Source organism: Triturus cristatus, chromosome 10 (genome assembly GCF_964204655.1).
Source record: "Triturus cristatus chromosome 10, aTriCri1.1, whole genome shotgun sequence".
NCBI classification, from domain to species: domain Eukaryota; kingdom Metazoa; phylum Chordata; class Amphibia; order Caudata; family Salamandridae; genus Triturus; species Triturus cristatus.
Genome location: NC_140593.1, coordinates 1236420079 through 1236445400, shown reverse-complemented (window position 1 = coordinate 1236445400; position 25322 = coordinate 1236420079). Strand labels below are relative to the sequence as shown.

At 51.3% G+C, this 25322-nt stretch overlaps 1 protein-coding gene across 5 annotated transcripts in view; it reads right to left on the bottom strand.

Moving 5' to 3' along the window:
- The window catches only part of HUWE1 (HECT, UBA and WWE domain containing E3 ubiquitin protein ligase 1), a 1878220-nt gene that overhangs the window by 1215906 nt on the left and 636992 nt on the right, over nt 1–25322 (bottom strand). For all 5 annotated transcript variants that reach the window (XM_085629865.1, XM_085629862.1, XM_085629866.1 and 2 more), the window contains one exon: nt 10989–11261. In XM_085629865.1, coding sequence (XP_085485991.1) covers nt 10989–11261 — 273 coding nt within the window. The remainder of the gene's footprint in view (nt 1–10988; nt 11262–25322) is intronic.

Below are 25322 nucleotides of genomic sequence, written 5' to 3'. Positions count from 1 at the left end.
GCACTTGGTGAACACTCTGGGTGCTGTTGTTACTCCGAATGGGAGAACTGTAAATTGATAGTGTTGCCCATCTACTACAAATCGTAGATATTTTCTATGAGCGGGATGCATAGGGATGTGAAAGTACGCGTCCTTGAGGTCCAATGTGGCGAGGAAGTCTCCCTGTTGTAATAGTGGGAGGACTTGTTGGAGGGTGGTCATATGAAAATGATCTGATTGTATATACTGGTTTAGTAGTCTGAGATCCAGTATGGGCCTTAACGTTTTGTCCTTTTTGGGAATGAGGAAGTATAGGAAATATACTCCTGTTCCCTGATGTTGAAGAGGGACTGGTTCTATCGCATGTTTTTGTAACAGGGATTGAACTTCTTGTTTGAGGAGAGAGAGATGATGTGAGGACATTGGACGTTGTTTGGGCGGTATGTTTGGGGGGGATTGTAGGAGTTCTAGGCAGTAGCCAGATTGGATAATTTGTCTTACCCACCTGTCTGTAGTGATGGAAGTCCAGACAGGTAGGAATTGTTGGAGCCGCCCCCCGACCGGAGTGGAATGGTCTGGGGGAGTGGTGGCAAGTCACTGTTTGGTGGCTGGGGAGGTGCGGGTGTTGTTGTTGTTGCCCCGCCCTCGACCTTTGTTATTGTTTCCCCTATAACCCCCTCGAAAATATCCTCTGTTAGGGGATGTTTGTCCAGAATTTTTAAAGGTGGACGTGGTCTCAGTTCCCAGATTTTTGGAGGCTCATCTATAAAAGGAGCGACGAAAGGAACCCCGGGTTTGAGGAGACTGCAGTGCTCCCATAGATTTGGCAGTCTCATTATCTTTCTTCATTTTTTCTAATGCAGTGTCCACTGCAGGGCCAAATAGCTGCTCTTGGTTGAAAGGTTGAGCTAGAATTGTGGTTTGAACCTCCGGTTTAAAACCGGAAATACGAAGCCAGGCATGTCGTCTGAGTAAGACGCTGGTATTGACCGCCCTAGAAGCAGTGTCTGCCGCATCTAAGGCGCATTTAATGGAGGCATTAGATATTAATTTGCCTTCTTGAATGAGGTCAGTAGCCTGGGATTTAAAGGGCTCAGGCAGATGTTGCATAAGGTCCTCAAGTTGGTCATAATGCGCCCTATCATACCGGGCTAACAGGGCTTGGGTATTGGCAATACGCCAGTGGTTTGCCGCCTGTGCGGCGACTCGTTTGCCTGAGCCCTCTAAAAGCTTAGACTCCTTGTCCGGGGGAGGCGTTTCTCCAGTTGTCTGTGAGTTAACGCGCTTCCTGGCATTTGATACAACCAAGGAGTCTAAAGGGAGCTGAGCTTTAATGTATGCAGGGTCCTGCGGGGCTGGTCTGTATTTTTTTTCGATGCGGGGGTTGAGAACCCTAGCTCTAACAGGGTCTTTAAAGACTTCAGTGGCATGCTTTATAACCCCTTTAATCATGGGCAGTATGTGAACAGTTTTTTGTGACTGCTCAAAAGTATCGAGGAGAAAGTCCTCTTCAAGGGCGTCCGTGTGCATCGTGACGCCATGGAATGTTGCTGCCCTATTTATGAGTTGGCCAAACCCCAAATGGTCATCAGGAGGGGAGGGCTTGGAAGGGTAGGTAGCGGGGTCAGGCATGTCAGGTATTGGATAAGACCAGTCATCTACTGGTGCTGTGTCTGGGAACGTAAAAGGGTTGTTTGGATCAAGAGGATCATTAAATAAATCAGGGTCCGCCCCTCCCCCTAAATCATCATTATCATCCTGTGGAGGAGGTGAATGAGAAGGAGATGGTAAAGGTAAAGGCGAAGGAGGAGGAGGAGGGGGGGATGGGTTAGGAGGTAACACAGGAGAGGAAGGACGAAGTGGTGAAGTAGCACAGTCCTTCTTCCGTATGGGAGCTAGAGGTGGTGTGATGTCCAGCTTCCGTTTCTTGTATGGGACTGCAGTCACATGTCCGGTTTTGGGATTGATGTAGATCCGCTTTTGATTAGGATCTGGGCGAAAAAGTTCATCCGGCTCCGAAAGTGGTGGTGGCGATTGCAGTTTCGGATCTTTATGAACTTTTTTCGGTGTGGACGGAGTTTTCGGTGCCGATGGATTTTTCGGTGCCGACGGAGTTTTGGGCGCCGATGGAATCTACATGCCGAGGGACTTTTAGGCATCAATGTCGAAGAACGTTTCGGTGCCGGGGAACGTTTTGGTGCCGAAGGAGATTTCGGTCTTGAAGCCTGTTTCGGTGCAGACAGTGGAGTTTTCGGTGCCGAAGGTATTATAGGCACAACAACATATGGTTTGCTCGAGCCCGAGCCACCTACAGGCTTAGATGTCTTCGGAGCCGGGCCCGAGGGCGGGGCTTCTGAAGAGGATTTTCGGTCGCGACTGGGCCCAGCTGGCGGAGTCTTGACCAATGTCTTTTTGGATGGGGTAGGGGCAGGGGGGGTGGTACTCACACGCTGCCCTGGAGTGATGAGGTCATCGGAATCGTCGGCCTCTGACACGATCGAGATCTTCGGTGTCATCTTCAGGAACATCCTGAGCAAAGATGTCCTCCGGTTCTGGAGCTGGTTTGGCCATAATGTGGCGTCGAGCTCTTCGGTCCCGGAGGGTCTTCTTGGAACGGAAAGCGGCACAAGCTGGACAGTTCGATTCGTTGTGTTCCGGCGACAGGCAGAGGTTGCAAACCTCGTGGTGGTCACTGTGGGGGAACTTCGCTCCACACTGGGGGCATTTTTTAAAGGGTGTCCTGTCCATCAGCCGCTTCCGGAACCGGTCCGAGTTGATTTCGATGTCGATGGAATGAAGATTGAGAAGTTATTTTGATTGCTGGAAGTTTTCTGCTGGAGCGGAAAAAAGTTCATCCGAACCCAATGGCGGAAAAAAAACAATCTGACGATGGAGTGAATGCCCATGCGCACTGTTGTGCAGGGGAGGAGTCACCTATCTCGTGACCAAAGGCTTCTTCCGAAGACAACAACCTGCAATCATCCGAGCCCAACACCAGATGGCGATCTTATCCTCAGTGTGTGATCTGCAGCTCATATGCCTCGAACATAAAGTTATTTGGCATTTTTAATAAATTGCTGCATCTCTACTAACAGTTGTGTCATTTATTAATCGTGTGTATTTGCAAATGTCTGGCACTCATCTGTGTTAAACCTAACGCTGCTTGACCACACTACCCCAATAGAGCAGTTTGGGATAGCAAGCCCCTGTCCACTCAAAAGGGAACTCCTGGACGCTCTATATGGTATATCACCTTCTTGATAAATCACAAAAAGACAGATTCCTACAAGCAGCCTGTCTTAATAAATCTGTACTAATGCCAGTACCAGATTATGACATGCACCCAGAGGGCACTTTAAAGGTGCCCCCTGAAACCTTATAAGTCATGGTGTGCTGGCTGACTGGTATCTTCCAGCGTGCCACCACACACGTTTCAGATCCCATGGAGGTGAGAGCCAGAGCTCTCGGTGGCCAGGAAAAATGCCTGTCCAGCAGAAGATCGCACCTTCTCAAGTAGAATGGCTAGCATATTGAAGGCCAGAGGCTTCAAAGCCTCTAGCGCCTTTGAAGTGCGACCAACGCTTCCAGCCAGACCTGGGAAAAGCCACCATCTGCCCTGAGGCCCATTAGGCACCAGAGCAGGTGGGAAATTAGTAAGTCAGAAGGAGAGTCACATTTATAGGTTAGGCACACTACTAAGGTGGGCCACCTGAAGTGGTCAGTCGTAGAAGGGTTTCACTGTCTTGGTTCTGTTAAATCTAGGAACTGGGTCAAGATTATGCAGACACCTTGCAGGAAGTGGTCATATAGGGGGTGCAGAAACCACAGTGATCGGTAGCCCACTGGCTACAGCCCTACACTCCGCTAATGCCCCTAGATTGAGTATTTGGGGGTCCCCCTAACACCACAGCTTGAGATTCATCTCCCTGGGAACTTGGGGTGGAGGAGCCATCCCTCTGCATCTGCAGGCACAGACCACACTTTCCGGTGCTGAACATACGGCCCGCCAAGGGAGCATCTCGCCGGGAGGTCACTGTGGTTCCAAGAGGTGAGCCCAGTCTCCAGCAAGTTTCAAGATGCTAAAACCTCCAGGTGCCCCCCTGCACCAATACCCTAGGTGCCGGAGCACTTGCAGCAACCAGGGCTTGTGGAGTATCCAGTTCAAACACCAGCCTGTCCACCAAGGGACGTCATAACGGACGAGGCTCAAACCGAGAGTGGCCCTGTTGTCGGTTTCCTTCTTCTCTGCACTTCAAGGCTGAGTACCATGAAAGCCTCCAATGCAAGTGACCAGCTGTCCAAACACCTCTGCACCTGAGCCCCACAGCCCAGGTTCATGGAAACTGACTGCGTTCCCTTGCTCCAGAGACCCTCATTAGACTAGTTCCCCTTTGGTTTCTGCCAGACTTGTCCCCAAGACCCCACTAGCAGCCTTTTGTTACAGGTACTTTGGACTTAGTGTAGTGCTGGAGGCTACCAACACGGCCAGCACCTCTGCACCCGGACACACCAGGGCAGGTAAAACCGAACTACTGGTGGTTCTTTGGACCTTGAGCCCCAAACACCTTAAGTCCTAAAAGGCACCCTTTACAACTGATGAACAAGTTACTTACCTTCGGTAACGCTTTTTCTGGTGGATACAGTATCTGCCTGTGGATTCCTCACCTTGTGAATATCCCCTGCGCCAGCAACATTCAGAAACTTTTGTAGCAGTCCACGCCGATGAGGTCGAAGACGACGTCAAAGAGACACGGCTCCGCTCGCGACTCCGCTGACGTCACCGGCTCCATAAGAAGACCTCGTTGGCGTGATGACGTCAGTTCCACCCTTTTTTCCGTGCCTTCGAGGCACACGGACGGACTGACGGCAATATATACACAGTACAGAATATATAATGCAACACACAGTGTGGAGAATAAGCAGAAAGGCAAAAGAAATAACATAATGCCTTTGACAGCAACAAAACACATTTTGAATCATTAATAGAATTGCAGGTATAGAAGGATGGACAACGGGGAGGCGGGTCGGTCAGTGAGGAATCCACAGGCAGATACTGTATCCACCAGAAAAAGCGTTACCGAAGGTAAGTAACTTGTTCTTCTGATGGATACATCTGCCAGTGGATTACTCATCTTGTGAATAGATTCCCACCGCAGTCCCACTCCCGGGGGAGGGTGGCCACCCTTCTATACCAGAAAGTCCTGAAGGACGGAACGAGCAAAATGTCCGTCCCTCCTCACCTCGGAATCCAAGCAGTAATGCTTTGCGAAAGTGTGGAGGGTGGCCCAAGTTGCCGCCCTACAAATGTCCACCACAGGAACGGCCCTAGACAAAGCAGACGTGGAAGAATTTGCTCTAGTGGAATGAGCCCTTAAACCCTCTGGAGGTTCCTTACCAGCCATAGAGTAGCATATCTTGATACACAAGACAATCCATCTGGAAAGGGTGCGCTTGTGCACCGCTCGACCTTTCCTGCAGCCAACAAAGCCCACGAAGAGCTGGTCATCAATTCTGAAGTCCTTTGTCCTGTCCAGGTAGAAGCTCACCGCCCTCTTAGGGTCCAAGCGGTGAAGTCTCTCCTCCTCCTTGGAAGGGTGAGGGGGAGGATAGAAGGAAGGAAGGGTAATTGACTGCCCCAGATGGAAGGGAGTTACCACCTTAGGCAGAAATGCAGCCCTGGTCCCGAGCACCATTCTTTCAGCATGAATGGTCAAAAACGGGGGTTTTGAACTTAGAGCTTGAAGCTCAATTACCCTCCTTGCCGAGGTGATTGCAATGAGAAAAACCGTCTTAAAAGACAACAGTCTCAAGGGACACTTGTGTAAGGGCTCGAAGGGAGAACCCATAAGATAAGTCAAGACAAGGTTTAAGTCCCATTGAGGCACAATAAAGGGAGTAGGAGGAAACCTGTTTGTGAGGCCCTTAAGAAAACGAAGAATAGGTGATTTGGATAATGACGGCTGATCAGGCAAGCAAAGGAAAGCCGACAAAGCCGATAAGTATCATTTTACAGTAGCCACAGCAAAGCCTTGCTGAGCAAGAGAAAGGGCAAACTGCAGAATGTCAGATAAACGAGCCTTCAAAGGATCAATTGACTTCTCGCCACACCAGAGAACAAATTTAGACCACCTATAGGAATAGATAGATTTGGTGGAATGACGTCTGGCAGACAAAATTACATCTACCACATCAGGTGGGAGAGATAAAGAATTCAGGTCGCCCCGTTCAATCTCCAGGCATGAAGGTGTAAGCTCTGGAGGTGGGGGGTGTAGAACCTGCCCCTCCGACTGCGAGAGGAGGTCTGCCCTGAGAGGGAGACTGAGCAGAGGGCACGAGGAGAGGTGGAGAAGATCTGTATACCACACCCTTCTTGGCCAATCCAGGCCGATCATTATGACTTGGACCCGGTCTTGGCGTATCTTCCTCAGAACCCGAGGAATCAAGGGTATGGGAGGAAACACGTAAAGGAGTTGTGAGCTCCAACTCAACTGAAACGCGTCCCCCAACGCTCCCTGCATCGGATACTGGAGACTGCAGAATGACGGGCAGTGAGCGTTCTCGTGAGTGGCGAACAGGTCCACCCGAGGAGCTCCCCACATTCGAAAGACGTGACGAACCACCTCCGGATGAAGCCTCCACTCGTGGTCGGCGGAGAACTGCCGACTGAGACTGTCTGCACGCACGTTCAGCACCCCGGCCAGATGATTTGCCATCAGACAAATCTGATGGTCCTGAGCCCAGAACCATAGACGCAGGGCCTCTCTGCAAAGACAAAGAAAACACACTCCTCCCTGTTTGTTGACATACCACATCGCGGTACTGTTGTCAGTCAGGACTTGAACAGACTGACCACAAAGTGAAGGGAGGAAGGCCGCAATTCCAGAAGGTTGATGTGAAGCAACCTTTCCTCTGGAGACCAAAGACCCCTGATCTCCAGATCCCCCAGATGAGCACCCCACCCTAAAGTGGAGGCAGCCGTAATCACTGTGGCCACCGATGGAGGTAGATGAAAGGGCTTTCCTTTGAGACAGATTGCCCTCCACGCTCCACCAAGACGGATCCGCCGCAGCTTCTCTGGAGATCCTCACAGACTCCCTGAGATCTCCCTTGTGCTGATACCACTGCCTGCGGAGGCACCACTGGAGCGCCCTCATGTGCCAGCGTGCATGGATGACCAACAGAATGCAGGAAGCAAACAGACCGAGCAGGCGAAGGACCTTCAGAACTGGAACGACCGCTCCATTGTAAAACAAGGGAATCATTTCCTATATGTCGAGAATCCTTTGAGGAGGAGGGAATGCTCGACACACAGTAGTGTCCAGTACCGCACCTATGAACAGGTTGCGCTGAGAGGGCACCAGGTGAGATTTGGGTAAGTTTATCAAGAAACCAAATTTGAACAACAGCTGAGTTGTATCGTGCAGATGACGCAGCACCTTCTCTGGCGACTCCGCTTTGATCAGCCAGTCGTCCAGATAGGGGAAAACTGAGACCCCGACCTTCTGAGATGGGCTGCCACCACTGCCATCACCTTCGTGAAGACCCGGGGTGCAGTAGTAAGACCAAAAGGAAGGACCGCAAACTGATAATGTTGCACCCCTACTGTAAACCGGAGATACTTCCTGTGCGACTTCAGGATGGGTATGTGAAAATACGCATCCTGCAAGTCGATCGACACCATCCAGTCCTCCTGATTCAGCGCTTGAAGAACCTGAGCAAGGGTGAGCATCTTGAACGTCTCTTGCTTTAGAAAAAGATTCAAGATTCTGAGGTCCAATATCGGACGTAATCTGCCGTCCTTCAGAATCAGGAAATACCGGGAGTAGCATCCCTGACCCCTTTCCTGCTCCGGAACCACCTCTATCGCACCTTTCTGAAACAACTTCAGGACTTCCTCCTGTAGGAGAAGACGGTGGTTTTCTGAGCAAGCCCCTTGACAAGGAGGGCAATTTGGAGGGAATTCCCGAAAGGGAAGGGCATACCCATTTTCTACAAGATCTAGAACTCAAAGATCTGTAGTTACAGATTCCCAATCTTGTAGAAAATGGGTAAGCTGGCCCCCCACAGGACCAACATGATCCAGAATGGCGGATCTAGGGCTGCTTTGCGGTGGAAGGAGGGGCGGAAGAGGAGGAGAGTTGACGGCCACGTGAGCGACCCCTGATTCTACCTCTGTATCCTTTAGAAAAAGCCTTGCTGCTGCTGGGTCTGCCTGTAGGAACCAAAGGTTGCCCTTCCGAAACCTCTATCTTTTAAACGACCCCCTTGACTGGGATTGAAGGCCCAGACACTTAGCCGTAGCCTTGCTCTCCTTAAAACGTTCAAAAGCAGCATCTGCCTTTTTGCCAAATAAACCAGTTCCATCAAATGGCAAGTCCAACAGAGTCGACTGTACATCCGGGGAAAACTCAGAAGACTTCAGCCACGCACCCCTCCTGGTGGCAACAGAAGACCCCATGACTCACCACTGAATCCGCCGTGTCCAGCCCACTCTGAATCACCTGACGCACTGCTGCCTGGGCATCAGTCAAGACCTCATTAAAGCCAAACCTATCCTCCTCAGATAGTTTTGGTGCCAATTTCTTCGCAGAGTCCATGAGCACATGAATATAGCGTCCCAAGAGGCAAGTTGCATTTGTTGATTTAAGTGCCATGCTGGCCGATGAAAAGACCTTCTTGGCCGACTGATCTAGCTTTTTAGCCTCTGTCACCTGGTACCTGAGGAAAAGCACCCTTGGACTTTCCTGAACAAGCCGCCTGAACCACCAGGCTCTCAGGCGATGGATGCGGTGTTAAAAACTCAGGGTCCCCTGGAGCCGCCCTATACCTCCTAGCAACCGTCTTAGAGACTGCGGGAGCAGAAAAAGGCTTACACCACACCTCCAACACAGGGTCAATAATGGCCTCATTAAAAGGCAACCACGGCTCTGAAACTGCAGTAGGAGAATGCAATACTTCAGTCAGAATATTTGACTTGAACTCAGTATTTGGCAACTGAAGATTCAACAGTTCTGCAGCCTTCCTGATGACTGCATGATATGGAGCCACATGCTTCGAGGGATCATCGGAAGGTGGAGTAATTTCCCACTCAGGAGACAAATCCAACCCACTAGCCTCTTTAAGCTCCTCAAACACCTCGTCAGACTCCACCAGCTCTCCTTCCTCTGCTTCTTCCAAAAGGTACCTCCGCTCATCAATCACACTCTGTACGGATTCGGTCCAGAAGGGAGGCTCAAACGGCGTCGGCGGCGCCGTGTTCGAATCGGACGGCGCCGACGTCGAACGTGGATCCGCAGGAGTAGCCGGCGTCGAACGAGGTCAAGCCGGCGCCGGTGAAGGAGGAAGCGGTGTCGACGTCCTTGGCGCCGGTAGATGCCAAGACGGCGTCGCCGGAAAAAATGGCATGAAAGGGGCCTGCGGATAGACTTGCGGCACCCCCAAATTGAATGCCATTGGACCCATCGGACCCGCAGGTGCACCAGTGGTGTACATGGCTCTCGAAAATACCCCGTACATAGCATTTAAATAATGCGAGGGGTCCTGACCTGGTCCAGGGAACGCAGGGTACTGGTCAGGCATCACCGGACTCGGGCCAACCGGCGCCGACGGTGGAATAAACTGCGTCGCAGGCTCACCCGGTACTTGAAGTTCCTCAACCTGGGCCGGAGACGGAGACGGACCCGGAGATGAAACCGGAGCCGGAACCGGAGCCGGAGATGTAGCTGGAGCCGGTGAAGCCACTGGAGAAGAACCAGGAGGCGAATCCTGAACGGGTGAAGGAGACACAGAGTCCTTTCGGCGTTGAGTTGGTGACTTCGGAGCCGAACTCTTGTCAGAGTGATGTCGAGAAGAATGCCTCCTCTTCTTGTTGTGCTTCTTGAATCGTGAAGCATGCCCCGAAGTCGACTTAGACGCCGACCTCGACTGCGACCTCGTCCTCTGCTTCCTTCTTCTCTTCTCCTTTTTCATCCTAGCGATGAAGAGTTTCGCCTCCCTTTCTTTTAGAGCCTTGGAGCTCATCTTGCGACAACAAGAACAACCATCCGCATCATGGTCAGATGACAAACACCATACACAGTCGTCATGTGGATCCGTGATCGACAGGTGTTTGCCACATTCACGACAGGGCTTGAAGCCAGACTTCTTTGTCGACATCTTCTTCGAAAGAGAAACAGAGAAACCCAGAACACACACAAAGTAACAGTGAAGCTACCAACAGCGATTCCCAAAATCCGTTGGCGTCGACGGCGCGGAAAAAAGGGAACTGACGTCATCACGCCGATGAGGTCTTCTTATGGAGCCGGTGACGTCAGCGGAGTCGCGAGCAGAGCAGTGTCTCTGACATCGACTTAGACTGCTACAAAAGTTTCCGAATGTTGCTGGCGCAGGGGATATTCAAAAGGTGAGGAATCCACTGGCAGATGTATCCATCAGAATGCAAGTATATGTATGCAGAACATTTCTTTCATCCCATAGGATAATTTTATAGTGTAAGAGATTCAAACCTCAAAAATCATTTGAGCTTTAGTGTTTCTTTGTAAAATTCCTAACTCTGAAAGTACTTACCTGATTCCAATGATCATGGTGTCTAAAACTATGTAAAATCTGTTATTTTTCGAAGTTGTCTCAGATTTCGTCTGGAGTGTTTGTGCTATTGATTGACTGTGCAGCCAATGCTTAATACTCCCCTCTGAGAAGCCTAAACTGCTCGACCACAAATAGGCCACACAGGATTATTAAATGTAGTCCTTTAATCCGGTAATTGTTTGGACTTCTTGCATGGTGTGCTCCTAGATTGGCCCACTACATAAAAAGCCAGCTTCCTATAGGAGGAAATTGCAAGCACTGCATGCAATCTTTCAACAGTTCACAAAAGAGTAGAATAAAAATGCCAAGAGAGCTTGGCTATGTGCGCACAAATACACCCTCCTGGTCAAGCGTATCCCTACAATATCAATTGCAGGCAGTGTCGCAGGAAGGTTCAATCCAAACCTATATCACACTCCCACCTGCTGTAGTTGTTGCTGGTTCACTTGAGGATCCCTCCGGGTGGCAGCTGCAGCAGTGCTGCTGGCAGTGCTAGGGGCACCACTACTGCTACTCTCTTCAGGAGCTGGTTCTTCTTCACGGTTGCCTTCTTTCTCTTTTCCTAGCTTCTCACGAATGACAGGCTCTCCACGGAGGATATGGCAGAGAATAGCAAGCATGGACTCAGCCATTCGTCCACCATAAACCTTGAGAGGTTTCCGGTTCCAAAGGTTCTTGATGCAGGTAAATGATGCCTGAAGACAAAAAGAAGGCAGTATGAAGATCAGATTACACTAAACATCAACTCAAACAAGGTGCTCCATTTTATATTTGATGAGATGGCCAACTGGGAAGAAAATTCCTAAAGAAATGTCTCAAAGCGACATAGTAAGCGGGACTAGAGCCTTCTAGTTACATTTTAACAACTGGCTGCTTCCTACAATCTGATCTACACTATTTCTGCTGGGCTGTTACGTTACTAAAGACTCATCTGAAGGTTTTCTGGTGCACCAGAGCGGATCCAGAAAATAATTTAGTAACAAATACCCAGCAAAAGAACTAGATCAGCAACATCAAGTCCCCAAAGTTAAGCTAACATACGTAAAGGCTTAACTCACCCGGGTGAAAATCTGATCCACCCAACTTAAGCATTTCACAGAGCGGAGGAAACACCATAGAGCCAAGTACATTTTGTGAAAAGGTGAACTACTCATTACTACCTCAAAAGTGAGGAAACGCAAGACGGTAGAGAAATTTGAATTAGCGAAAGCTACTTGTAGTTCATCATGAGAATCTTTACTGAAGTCGTTAACATTGAATGGTACCTTTTATTGGGGTCCCGAGGCAGTGAAAATATAATTGACCATACACTTTGTGGGTCATATTGTTAAACACTGCTATCAAAGGGCCACAAAACATCGGCACTGGACAGAAAAGAAATTCCCTTTACGTATATGACTCACTGAGTAGAAAGTCAGTCAAGGTTTACTTCAAGATATAAAATGATATAGATAAAAAGAATCAGTGTGATATTCTTAACTTTACACAATCAGTTCATTACTTTAGAGCATGACAAGTTAATAAAAGGAAGATAGAGTAGGAAACTTAAAGAAAAAGTTACTTCCCTTCATTGACAAGTTTTCTGGTAAAGACTATTTACCCGAAGACTCCTCTTTCAATACACCCCAGGCACCAGACTGGACCTGGAAACTTTTCAGCAGTACTTCATGCCAGTAGGTGCTTCCGTGTAACTCTGCACTAACATCGTTCTATTCTGGAAATGTGTGGTTTCCATGTAAATGCCACTCCCACACACTGATGTTACTTGCTTTCAAAAGTGTCTATGCCCCCAGATGCAGAGTCCCAATACCAAATTAGTAAACAGTGTGCAGATTGCTAGACTTGTGATCTTATCAATGCATAGAGTTCAATTACTGAATGGGAGGCGGGGCGGGGCAGGGCAGCAAGGAATCTCCAGCTAGATAGTCTAGCTACCAAAAAGAGCATTACCAAAAGGTAAGTAACTTGGTCTTCAGAAAGACAATTCTAGCAGGAGATTACTCACCTTTAGAATAGATCCCAAAGCAGTACCGACTTTTATCTGTGGCTGACCTGCAGGACCGAGTGGGCAAAATGATCTCCTCGGCAAACATGACTGTCTAGATGCCCACGTAGCCGCCTGGCAAGTGTCCAGGACAGGTACTCTACATTCAAACACAGTGGTAACAGCTTTGGCCCAATGAGTATACAGTTCTTCTAGAAGCTGCTTTGTAGCCAAGGTCGAGCAGCTCTTAATGCAGAGCACGATACTGCAAAAGATTTTTCACTTAGGAACAATTTTCTTTTTCTTTTTTCATGAAGCACTCCTTAAGAATTAAGAAGTTCAGTTTTCAGACATATTTTATATGCTTCTATCCACCACAACCATCAAGTGCAGGAGCGGCTGGGGCACCGGATCCCCCGTGGCAGGATGCCCCCAGGCAAGAGAGAATTATGGAGCAAAGCTTCGAAGGGAAAAAGCAGCTCCCGTCCACCAGAGCCCTGATGGAGAACCTCAAGCAAACGATTCGCGGGGAAATGGGCAGCCAGGTCACCCATGCGCAAAATCCCCATAGCCGTGGAGACAGGCCAGGCGAAGGCCGCACTCAGCAACTCGGCTGGGAAAGTAATTACTCCATGGACGACGGCTGTAAGCTAAGCCGGGTGTCCCCCAGCCCAACCGGAGGAAGTAAAGGCCAAGCTCGGAACGGGGGGAGGTTGACCGACGAGTGGGGAACCCGAGGCGCCTCTGGAGAAGACTGTGGGCGGGGGGGACGGCAAAGAGCCCTCCTTGGAAGACGCCGGTAAAAAAGCCACGACGCGGTGTCCCGTCTCTGGGGAAAAAGAAACAAAAAGTTCCCGAACTTCTGGAGAAGAGGGGCACGGAGACGAATCTACGACCTGACGCCTGCACGGCGCCGTGGAATCCGGCACTGGCACCAGCGCGACGTCGACCGGCGCCGAAGTGGATGCAGAGACGACCACCACCTGCGCAGCAGGAGAGCGGGCGGGGTCGGAGACAGTGCAGCTAAAGAATGGCACCGAAAAGGCACCGACTACCACCGACGAGGCAGCCGCCTGCGCAGAGAGACGAGGGGGACCCGGGAACGCACCCTACCCCCTAGCCAGCCCCAGCCCCTAGCAAGCAAGGGCAGACAGCCGCCTGAGAGGCGTCAGCTCGGCCTAGGCTGCCGCCTGCCCAGAGGACCGAGGGGGACTCTGGGTCGAACCACGAGTCTCGGCAACCTCCCGCGACACCACAGGGGTTTGCGGCGAGGCAGAGGTGCCGTGGGCCGAAGGGGGGGGAACCCCATAGGGCCGCACCCAAACACCACATCTCCAAGACCTGAAGCCGAACCTGTCGGCGCTGGGGCCGGAGCCGCCGGCGACTCAGCAGAAGGCCCCGCACATGGCAAGGGATCCGCAGACGTCCCAGGAAGAGGAGGAGGAGGAGGAGGCGGCAAGGAGGCCTGCAGCATAGGCCTCCACTTGGACTCTGGTCACTCAGACGCCGGGAAACGGCGGTTAGGGGGGGGGATGCGTAAGGCTGCATGACCTGCAGAGAACCTACGCCCCCCCCACAGGGCAGAGACTGGGCCTCAGGGACAAGCTGCGACACTTAACCACAGGCGAGCAACGCCCCTGCGGCCTCGGAGACGGAAGCGGCAGTTCTTGAACCCTTCCGCGGGGGGATGGACATGGTGGACGGCTGGACATGCAGGCCGATAGGAGTTTTATCCGGAGCTCCCGCCGGGACTTCGGCTTCATCTGCTGACAAGCCTCAGAGTCCGTGGAGTCATGGTGCTCCCCTAACCACCACATACAAATGGGGTGAGGGTCCGTCGCCAATACCTGGTGGGCGCAAAACGAGCACATCTTGAAGCCCGAAGGCATTCGCACACTGTTCCCAAAGGAAACGCAAAGCGAGAAAAGAAGGCCTGAAAACAGGCCAGGGACACGATCCGGATCTGCGTGGCACGCGGAAAAGAAGGAAACCAGCGCGCCGGGGTGGGGCTTATGTAACCTCGCTGACGTCACACCCATGCAAGACGTCAGGACGGAGTCGCGTGGTGCCGCCCCCGGCGCGCAGAGATGCTGGGCAAGAAAGTTTTCCAGGTCCAGTCTCACGCCTGGGAGTGATTCTACGTTAAGGAATCTGCGGCTAGTAGTCTCTATCAGATTTACTTATTACATGTTAACATCGCATATCATTGTAATGCATTGGCACATGACTAATTAGGAGCGAAATGATTGCAAGGAATAGCATGCACATTTTTGCTCCATCACAACCATTATAAAACTGGACATTGGAAAAAGTTTCTGTGAGGAACCCTTCTACTGGGTTGTGCTCCTCGGTGGCAGTTTACTATAATCAGGCTAGGTTTGCTTCCATTAAGTCAGCACATATTCTATTCCCGTGCTTTCTTTCCCAGTGTTACCGCGTCTAAGCTCACCTGAATGTGTTCCGATCTAACTTTCATCGGAGTAGTAACTGCCGATGTGAAAAGAAAAAATTGTCAACTAGGGTGTAAAACTAGGGGGAACGTTGGGGAGCTATCGGACACTATGTTTAAAAAAATCAATAATGTGGATGGTGTTACCTTTGTACAGTGTAGTGGTAAGATGCGTTGGGGGGGGGGGGGGTGTAGCCTCATAGTAAGCCACCCTAGTGTAGTTGTTGAGTTCACCTGATAAGACTTTAGCATGGCATTGATTTTAGACGAGTGGGCCCAGTCTTGGGACTTCTGCTACTCGCCCTATAGTGGACAGGGGTGGGGTCTGGGAGTCCACTGGTGCTTCCGTCGGGGTTGTTTCGTGTGTACATTTATATAGAAACTGTGCCCATTCTAGAGAAATGGGATGCTTACGGATTCCCTTCACTTCCTCTTCTCTTAACACCTCTTCTTCCGCCTTACCCCATTTTTTCATGGGGCCTACCCAAGCTGCTTCCGGGGGGTCCCGTCGGGGCTCGCCAGTGCATGGCTATTTCCCTTTTTGCTAAGAGAATGGCGAGGGATGCAAAGCGGTTCTGCACTTTTTCCGTCTCCCTCCTGGGAAGATCCCGATGGCGCATGCTTCCCACGTGGACATGGTCATGATGTTGTTCGTCACCCGAAGTGTCTGGTGGGCGCGATCCCAGTATTCTTGAATAGTGGGGCAGTCCCAGAACATGTGTTTAAAGTCTGCCTCCGGGGTTTGACATCGGGGGCATGCAAAGTGCGTGTCTGGATAAAAACGGTGTGGCGACAGGTATGCTCTGTGGATTACATTGAATTGAATGTTCCTGAAACACTCGTTCCTGGAGACCTTCTTGCGGTATTCTAATGCTGTATCCCATTCCCCTATCGTTGAACACTCTCCCCATTTCAGTTTCCCATGTCCGACGTAATAAATGTAGTGGGATGATAATCAGTTTTCGGATGGCTTTGTAGAGCCACTGTGTAAGGAAGTGGGTTTCTGTTGCAGTAAACCCCCCCCCCCACCACTTTTTGCCTGATAACTGATGCAAGTTTCCTTGTTGTGCCCTGGGCTCCTGCCAATCAAGTTCCCAGGGCCTGTGTTCCTTCCCTAAAAACTGCCTAACAGCCAAAACACAATTTGCATCTCTGGTCACATGTCAGCCCCTGGTAAATGGTACCCTAGGTACCAGGGCCTTGTGACCAGAGAAGGCCCCTAAGGGCATCAGCACTTATTGTGCCACCCTTAGAGGCCCCGTACCCTGACCCACACACACTCACACTGCCTTTGAAGGCTGAGTGTCTGGGTGCAGAACAAAACAGTCGACATGGCACACATCCCTGTGTGCCATGCCCACAACACATTGCCCTGGCATACCTCAGTCACCCCTCTAGCTGGGTGCCCTATGCCAGTGGTGTGGGCACAGGTGCATGAGCCCTGTGCCCCTACAGTACATAGGTCCATTCCTGGGCACTGCAAGTGTAGTGCTGCCATTAAGAGTATATGGTGCTGGGAGGTCGTCAACATGAACTCCACAGCACCATGATGGCTTCACTGAAGACTGAGAAGTTTGGTATCAAACTTCTCAGCACAGTAAACCCACACTGATGCCAGTGTGGGATTTACTGTAAGATGCACGACAGAGGGCATCTAAGAGATGCCCCCTGAACCTAACCTATAGTCCACGTCTTGTTTGAGGGGCTGCCTAGGCTGCCACACAAGACAAGAAAGCCATCTGCTCTTATGGGCCTGCAACAATGCACATCCTGGGCGAGGTGCTAGGTCTCCTCCCCCAGGATGGGCAGGGGAAGCTTCAAAGGCATGTCGCCTGTGTGAGCTTCTACAGGCCACTTGCTGTACTCAGCAACTGGCCCCTACCGGTTCTGACCCCCACTCTGGCGGGAAGACTGGCCAGAAACCCCAAGGAAGGAAAGGGGGTGGGCCAGCCTCTGCCAACCCCACCCCTCAGGTGGGGGAGGCGAGGTGAAGCACATCTCCGGGCTCTCACCATCTTGAAAATGGGAAGCCCTGCTCAATCAGGACTAGCCTACTGACCCCCTCCCACAGGAGTGGCAGGATAGGTGGTGTACCCGACCAATGGGTCCCTGCCCTTTACCTACCTGTAACGCCCCTAACTCTAGTATTTAGGGGCACCTTGAACCTTCCTTACTCCGATTCCAGGCTCCGAAACAGCAAAGAAGATCAAGAAGAAAAGACCTGCCGTGCAGCTGCTAAGAGGAAGACACCAACTGCTTTGGCCCTAGCCCTACCGGCCTGTCGACCCTCGAACCTGCTCCTGCTAAATCCCGGCATCTCCCGTGACCAGCAACCTCACAAACCCCGAAGGACCCGGCTACCTTGTGACTGAGCATCTGGGACTTTCACGAGCAGCGGCACTGCTCAAAGCAAGTAACTGACCCCTGGCACCAGCACGGAACCGCGAACCCTGCACACTCTGCACACGCCAAGCCTGGCCTGTGCTTAAGTGGACAAAGACCCAGAGCACGTTCCCCGGCGACTGACCCAAATCCGGCACCCAAGGACCCACCTCGACGCACAAGTTACTACTCGTGTAACGATATATCTGTAAGAGACAGTTAGTGATAGATTCCTTACCTTGGAATATTCCCCAGGCGTCGGTCTGGATCCGGAAAGTTTCTGCTTAGCAGTACCCCTGCGCGCCAGCAGGCGGTACCGTGCGGCTCCGCGCCCCTCACTGGCGTCGTGCGCGCGGGGTGGGGGGGGGGGGCGTCCCGGAGACTACTTAGGCGCCACCCATGCGCGCTAATGTCAGTTCTGTACACAACTTTCCGCGCCTAAACACAGTCATGCGAGAAACTGACCGCTGGTACATAAAACTAGGGCCCTAAAAGGAGATGACCTTAACCCTAGTAATCAGTTTGCAGAACGGGGAGGATGGGTGGGGCGGAAAGGAATCTATCACTAACTAATGTCTCTTACAGATGTATAGTTACACAAGTAGTAACTTGTGTATCTGAAAGAGACACGTTAGTGATAGATTCCTTACCTTAGAATAGATACCCCAGCAATACCAACCCCGGTGGTGGGTCTGCGAACAAGATCACAACAGAAAGTCACAGAGCACAGAACGGCCAAAGAAGCCGTCTCGCCGGACCAGACTGTCAAGGCAGTAGTGCTTGGTAAACTGGTGCAGCGAGGCCCACGTAGCTGCTTGACAAATATCCTGCAAGGGGACACCGCGTCCCAAGGCAGTAGTGGCTGCAGTCACCCTGGTCGAATGGGCGCGCAGACCCACAGGAGGCTCCTTCTTGGCCAAGGAGTAACATTCTTTGATGCACAGAACGACCCACCTGGAGATGGTGCGTTTGTGCACCGCCCGACCTCTTTTGGCGCCCACGTAGCCAACAAAGAGCTGATCATCCACCCAGAACTGCTGTGTACGCTGCAGATAGAATGCGAGCGCACGTTTAGGGTCCAGACGGTGGAGCCGCTCCTCTTCCCTTGAAGGATGCGGAAAAAAGGTGGGCAAAGTGATGGTCTGCTCGATGTGGAAGGGCGTGACAACCTTTGGCAGGAAAGAAGGACGTGTACTCAGAACCACCTTGTCCGGATGAACAGAAAGGAAAGGTTTGGAAGAAAGAGCCTGGCCCTCACTCACTCTTCTGGCAGAGGTGATAGCTACCAGGAAAGCAGTCTTGAGAGTAAGAAGACGTAAGGGACAGTTATGAAGGGGCTCAAAGGGAGCGCACATCAGAAAAGTCAAGACAAGACAAGATTAGAGTCCCACTGAGGCATTATGAAGGGCACAGGTGGGAACGTATGTGTAATGCCTTTAAGAAAACGGTTAACAACCAGGGACTTAAAAAGAGAAGGCTGATCAGGAAGGCAGAGACAGCCGAAAGATGACCTTTAAGCGTGCCCAGAGCAGAGCTCTGCTGGGCCAAAGAAAGAAGGAACAGGAGAACCTCAGAAAGAGGGACAAAAAGGGGATCCACAGTCTTAGCTGTGCACCATGCCACAAATCTGTTCCACTGACAGGCGTACACCCTTTTAGTGGAGGGACGTCTGGCTGCCAAGATGACATCACAGACTTCGGGAGGAAGATCGAAAGGTGTCAACTGTCGCCGCTCAATCTCCACGCAAGGAGGTGGAAGCTGGACAGGTTCGGGTGGAGGACCGACCCCCGCTGCTGCGACAGAAGATCCTCCTGAAGAGGCAGACAGAGCGGGGGATCGATGCTCATACTGAGTAGCTCTGGATACCATACTCTTCGAGTCCAGTCCGGAGCCACAAGAATGACTTGGGCCCGGTCGTGCCTGATCTTCTTCAGCACTCTGGGCAGAAGTGGTATAGGCGGAATGGCGTACAACAGACCGCAGCTCCATTTGAGACAAAAAGCGTCGCCGAGCGAGTGCCGCCTTGGAAATTCCAACGCGCATAACTGATGACATTGCGATTTCTCTTCAGTGGCGAATAGATCTAACCAAGGCTCTCCCCATCACAAAAAGAGACCTTGCACCACGTCCAAGTTCAGACGCCACTCGTGATCCACCATGCACCTGCGGCTGAGTTTGTCCGCCCTGGCGTTCAAAGAACCTGCCAGGTGTTGAACCACCAAGGTAATGCCTTGAAGTCCCAGCCACGTCCAGAGGCGCAGAGCCTCCTGACAAAGGGTCCACGACCCCACCCCGCCCTGTTTGTTGCAATACCACATTGCGGTGGTGTTGTCCGTGAATACCTGCACTACACTTCCCTGGACAGAGGGAAGGAACGCCTTCAGTGCAAGTCGGATCGCTCGCAGCTCCAGAAGGTTGATATGGAGCCGGGACTCCGCCGGAGACCAGAGGCCTCTGCTCTCCGCCTCTCCCATGTGGCCTCCCCAGCCCAGGAGGGACACATCAGTCACTACCGTGTGCTCTGGTTGGGGAAGGGAGAGGGATCTGCCATTGAACCAATCGCGATTCGTGAGCCACCACTGCAATTGCAGTGCAGTGCCCTCCGAGATCTGGACATGATCGGACAGGTTGCCCTGAAGCTGCGCCCACTGGAACTTCAGGTCATACTGGAGAGCCCGCATATGCCATCTGGCATGCGGCACCAGCAGAATGCAGGAGACCCAGCAGGCCCAGAAGCCAGAGGAACCCTGCCACCCACTGGCGTGGGGTGCCTCCTGAAGCTCGGTTTAGGAAGGTTTCGAGGCGGAAGCGGTGGGGGTGGAAGTGGACTGCCCCGCACGCTGGTGACCAGACCCGCCCCTGCAGAACCCAAGTCTGTGGCCTCACTGAGGCTGGTTCTGCACAGGTGTGCTGGAAGAGTGCGCCTGGGTACCCCTGCCCTGGCCATGAAAGGAACGAAACCCCGTTGTGGCAGGAGTTTGAGGAAAGACCCAAAGACTTGGCCGTGGCACGAGTGTCTTTAAAGCGCTCCAGGGCAATGTCTGCCTCATCACCAAAGAGGCGGGAGCCTTCGAAGGGCATGTCCATGAGCGAGCTCTGGACATCAGGTGAGAAGCCAGTGGAACGCAACCAGGCGTGGCACCGCAACGCCACCGTCGTGGAAATCGCCATGCCCAACGAATCAGCAGTGTCCAGACCACACCTGATGGCAAACTTCGCCACATCCTTGCCCTCCGCAATCGCTTGGGAAAGGACATCCTGGACCTCCTCAGAGCACTGAGGCAGAACCTCCGCCACCAAATCCCACACTGCGTGGGAGTAACGGCCTAATAAGCATGCGGTATTAACCAACCTCAACTCCAAACTGGCTGAGAACAACCTCTTGCCATATTGGTCCAGCCTCTTAGAGTCCTTATCCGGCGGAGCCGAGGGAAAGGCACTCTGCGATGTTGAGGCCTGAATGACGAGGCTCTCTGGCATGGGGTGAGTTGTCAAGAAGGCGGAATCACCAGGCGCTGGGCGATGACTCCTAGCGATGTCATTATCCACCGGCGCCCCCGAGGCTGGCAGCAACCAAGTACCCAAGAGGACTACGGTAAGGGCCTCATTGAAAGGGAGCAGCGGCTCCAACGACGCAGACGCCGTCTGGAGAACCTCTGTAAGGAGGTTGGTCTTAAGGGCCACTGTAGGGAGGTCGAGGTGGAGAGTCTCCGCGGATAGACGCAGCACCATAGTGTAGGAAGCGCCCTCCTCCATAGTAGGCGGAGGCGAGGCAAACCCCGGGTCAGAAGACACATCAAATTCACCCACGTCTTGAAGGTCATCCACCCAATCCTGCTCAGTCACACTGCCGCGCAAGGGGGTCCTCGGAGCCGTCCCAGTCCTCATCCGGCTCTGGGGCAGAAGGAGCCGGTCGCGGCAGCAGGACTGGAGGGGGGCTCAGCGGCGCTGGGAGCGGCGTCGGCCGGGGCCGAACCAGAGCCCCATCTCAATGAGGATCCCAGGTCAGAACAAAATGGTCCAAGAACCGAGGCAGGGGTGGGGTAAACGACACCCAGTACAGCGTCTGTGGCGGAGCCAGGGGCGGCGCTGGGGCCGGATCCAAGGACAGCGCCGGAGCCAACAGCGTTGCACCCTGTGGTGCCGGGGCTGGAGCCGTGGGTGCTGGATCTCACTTTTCTTCCATAGGGTAACATTGGCTAGTTTCACTTGAAAATTCTTCTAAGTGTGGAGTTTCTAAACTTTAAAATATTCACCAAAAATCAACCGAGTAACAAAATCGAAAATACTCACCTGCTATTAGGAGAGTTCCCAGTGCTGGATCTTGGTGCCCAGCACTGACCCTGAAAAGTAATTACAAGGATACTTACCGCTAAATCAATTTTCTCCCATAGGAAACCATTGATTATTTTTCTGTGAAATTTCTTTTAAGTGTCGATTTTTGCAAACTACAAATATTCTTTAAAAATCGTGCCAACTGTGAAAACGTAATTACTTACCTGTGTTAGATAGATGTCCCAGTACTGAGCCTAGGAGCCCAGCACTGGATTACAAAAGTAACAAAAACATACTTTACCTGCAACATGAATTTCCTTCCATAGGATAAACTTTTTCAGCAAAAGCTAGGCAATAAGTGTCGATTTTGCAATCTTCTAAATATTCGTTCAAAATCGCCTGTATAACCTCAACACATTCTCTCAACTGCTTACAGGTGGTATACTAGTGCTGGATTCAGGATCCAACACTAAACCCGAAAAAGTAACCACAACCCCACTTACCTGCTACGTGAATTTCCTCCCATAGGATAACATTGCTAATTTGATGAGGAAAAGTTTTTCAACTTTTAAAATACCCAAATATTGCTTAAAAATCACAACAGTGGGGGATGGGGGGCGTGGCTTGGCGCAAACTAATTGCGGCGAAGCTTGTGAGCTCCGTCGGGACCTGCTCAGTTGCCCATGATATCCGGCAGTGATCCGTAATCCCGAGGGTACCACACGTCCCGAAACAACCCCTGAAGGTGTGGAACTGCAGAGGGACTGTTTTCGCAGCTCCCGCCGTCTAAGACAACCACGGACCAGGGCTGAAAATAGATTGTGCGGCGGAGCTCCGACTTAGGCGGCAGGGGGAGAAGTCACATAACCAGCAGCGAAAGCCACAGGCTGGAGATTTGCGATACGGGAGAGCCGTGGCCTACCATTGGAGCTCTCATCGCGACGCCTGGGGGACCCGTGGTTGCTACGGCAACCACAGTGATACGGTGAGACCACAGGGGAGTTGCAGACGGGTCAAAGCCACCCCCCCCCCCGCTCTTGCCCAGGCGAAAGGCATATAAGGAGACACATCCCTGAATCCTCATAGGGAACAAGGTAGTGACAGGATCACTCCCCAGAACTCAGCATAACAGGCACAATGTTGGTGGGGGTGAGAAAGCAGGAAGAAACGTTAAGGGAACAATCGGCAGACACTACGCTGCTGCTGCAGGTTTGCTGGTGGGGACAAACTTGTGGGGCCCAGGCTTTGATTACTAAGCTGGAGAAGGCACGGCCCGGAGCGTTCACCCAGAAAAAACTAGTTACTTACATGTACACTATGGTTCTCCAGTATTATGTTTCATAGATTCACATGCTGGTATCTTCCCCGTCGTCATGGTGGGAGTCTCACGGTAAAAGAATAACCATAGCAGTAAAAGAAAAAACTGCCTGGAAACCATAGAGAGTAAATCTTTGTGTAACCACTTATCCTCATTATATGGTCCAAACCACAGCCAATCACCAACCAGCCCAGAGATACACCATACCTCAGATTTCCAACAGCCCAAGAGTGAGCTACGGATGAAACCAGAGATAAAGGCGGTCTACCTAAGAAAAAAGGGGAGGTAGACGGGCCGCATGTGAATCTATGAAAGATAATACTGGAGAACCATAGTGTACAGGTAAGTAACTAGTTTTTCTCCAGTATTGAATCTTTCATAGATTCACATGCTTGTATCAGAATAGATAGAGATATATATATATATATATATATATATATATATACACATATACACACACACACACCTATACACATGTACATACATATATTGAATATGCTACTTACCAGTATGCATCTGTTCTTGTCATGTAGGGCTGCTGACATTCATATCTGTGCATAGATCGCCGCCTAGTGTTGGGTCCGGTTGTTTGCACGTTGTTGTCCTGGAAGAGTCTTCGAAGTATCCCGAGATAGGTGACTCCTCCCCTGGACCACAGTGCGCATGGGCATCCTCTCCATCCTTAGATTGTTTTTCGCCATTGTGGCAGTGATGGAGTAGATACAGAAAGTGATGACCATGCTATACAGTAATTCTGAGAGCTGCAGCTGCTACAGGCGCCGGGGAGGAGGGTGGGCGATATGAATGTCAGCAGCCCTACATGCCAAGAACAGATGCATACTGGTAAGTAGCATATTCAGTTCGAGGCATGTGGGCTGCTGAATTCATATCTGTGCATAGAATACATAGCAGTACCTCCTATTAGCGGCGGCTACCAGTGCCAGCTGCAGCAGTCTGAAAAAGAGTTGAGAACAGCCTGTCCTACAGCTGCCTGCTGTTTTGAGTGTAGATCTACACAGTAGTGTTTGGTAAATGTATGTATGTATAGTGGACCATGTGGCTGCTCTACATATTTCCTGTAAAGGAATGTTTCCCAGGAGAGCCATGGACGCCCCTAACTTAAGTGTTGAGTGGGCTCGTGGGGGAACCGTTAATGTGCGTTTAGCCTTTTGATAGCAAATTTGAATACATTTAACGATTCATCTGGCTATACCTGCTTTGGAAATGGCGTTGCCCTTGTGTTGTGGAGAAAAGGCAACGAAAAGTTGTTTTGTCTTCCTAAAGTGTTTAGTTCTGTCTATATAGTACATGAGGGCTCTTTTGACATTTAGTGTATGGAGCATTCTCTCAGCGACATTTTGTGGATTCTGAAAGAAAACAGGCAGTTCAATAGTTTGATTCATGTGGAACTGCGATATTACTTTAGGCATGAATTTGGGGTTGGTACGTAGTACGACCCTGTTTGCGTGAACCTGTATGAATGGCTCTTGAATGGTTAGTGCCTGGAGTTCACTAACTCTTCTTAACGAAGTGATTGCTACTAGGAAGGCTACTTTCCAGGTGAGGAATTGAATCTCACATGAGTGGAGAGGTTCGAAGGGTGGACCCATCAGTCTTGTGAGGACCAAGTTGAGGTTCCACACTGGTGCTGGTGGGTGTCTTGGGGGAATTATTCGTTTAAGTCCCTCCAAAAAAGCTTTGATGGCAGGCACTCTGAATAAAGAGAGGTGCTGCCTGTTCTGGAGATAGGCTGCTATTGCGGTCAAATGGATACGTATTGAGGTGTATGCCAGATTGCATCGGTATAGGTGTAAGAGGTAACAGATTATGTTTTGAATGGATGCGTCTAGCGGGTTAATGTCATTGTGGGTGCAGTAAATGACAAACCTCTTCCATTTAGCTGCATAGCAAGCTCTGGTAGTGGGTCTCCTGGCCTCCTTGATGATCTCCATACAGTCAGGTGGCAGGTTTAGGTAGCCAAACTAAGACTTCAGGAGCCAGATTGCCAGGTTCAGCTGTTGCGGATCTGGGTGCTGAATTTCGCCATGGCTCTGCGTTAAGAGTGCAGGTTTTATCCGCAGCCTTTGATGCGGCACCACGGAAAGTTCCAGAAAGGTGGTGTACCATGGCTGGCGCGCCCACGTTGGAGCAACTAGGATGAGTGTCAGTGAGTGCTGTCGCAGTTTGCGTGCCACCAGCGGTATTAATGGCGCTGGGGGAAAAGCGTACGCAAATCTGCCGGACCAGTTCATCCATATCGCATTGCCCTGCAATTGTGGATGTGGGAACCTGCCGGCAAAGCTTAGGCATTTTGCGTTTTCGTTTGTGGCGAATAGGTCTATCTCTGG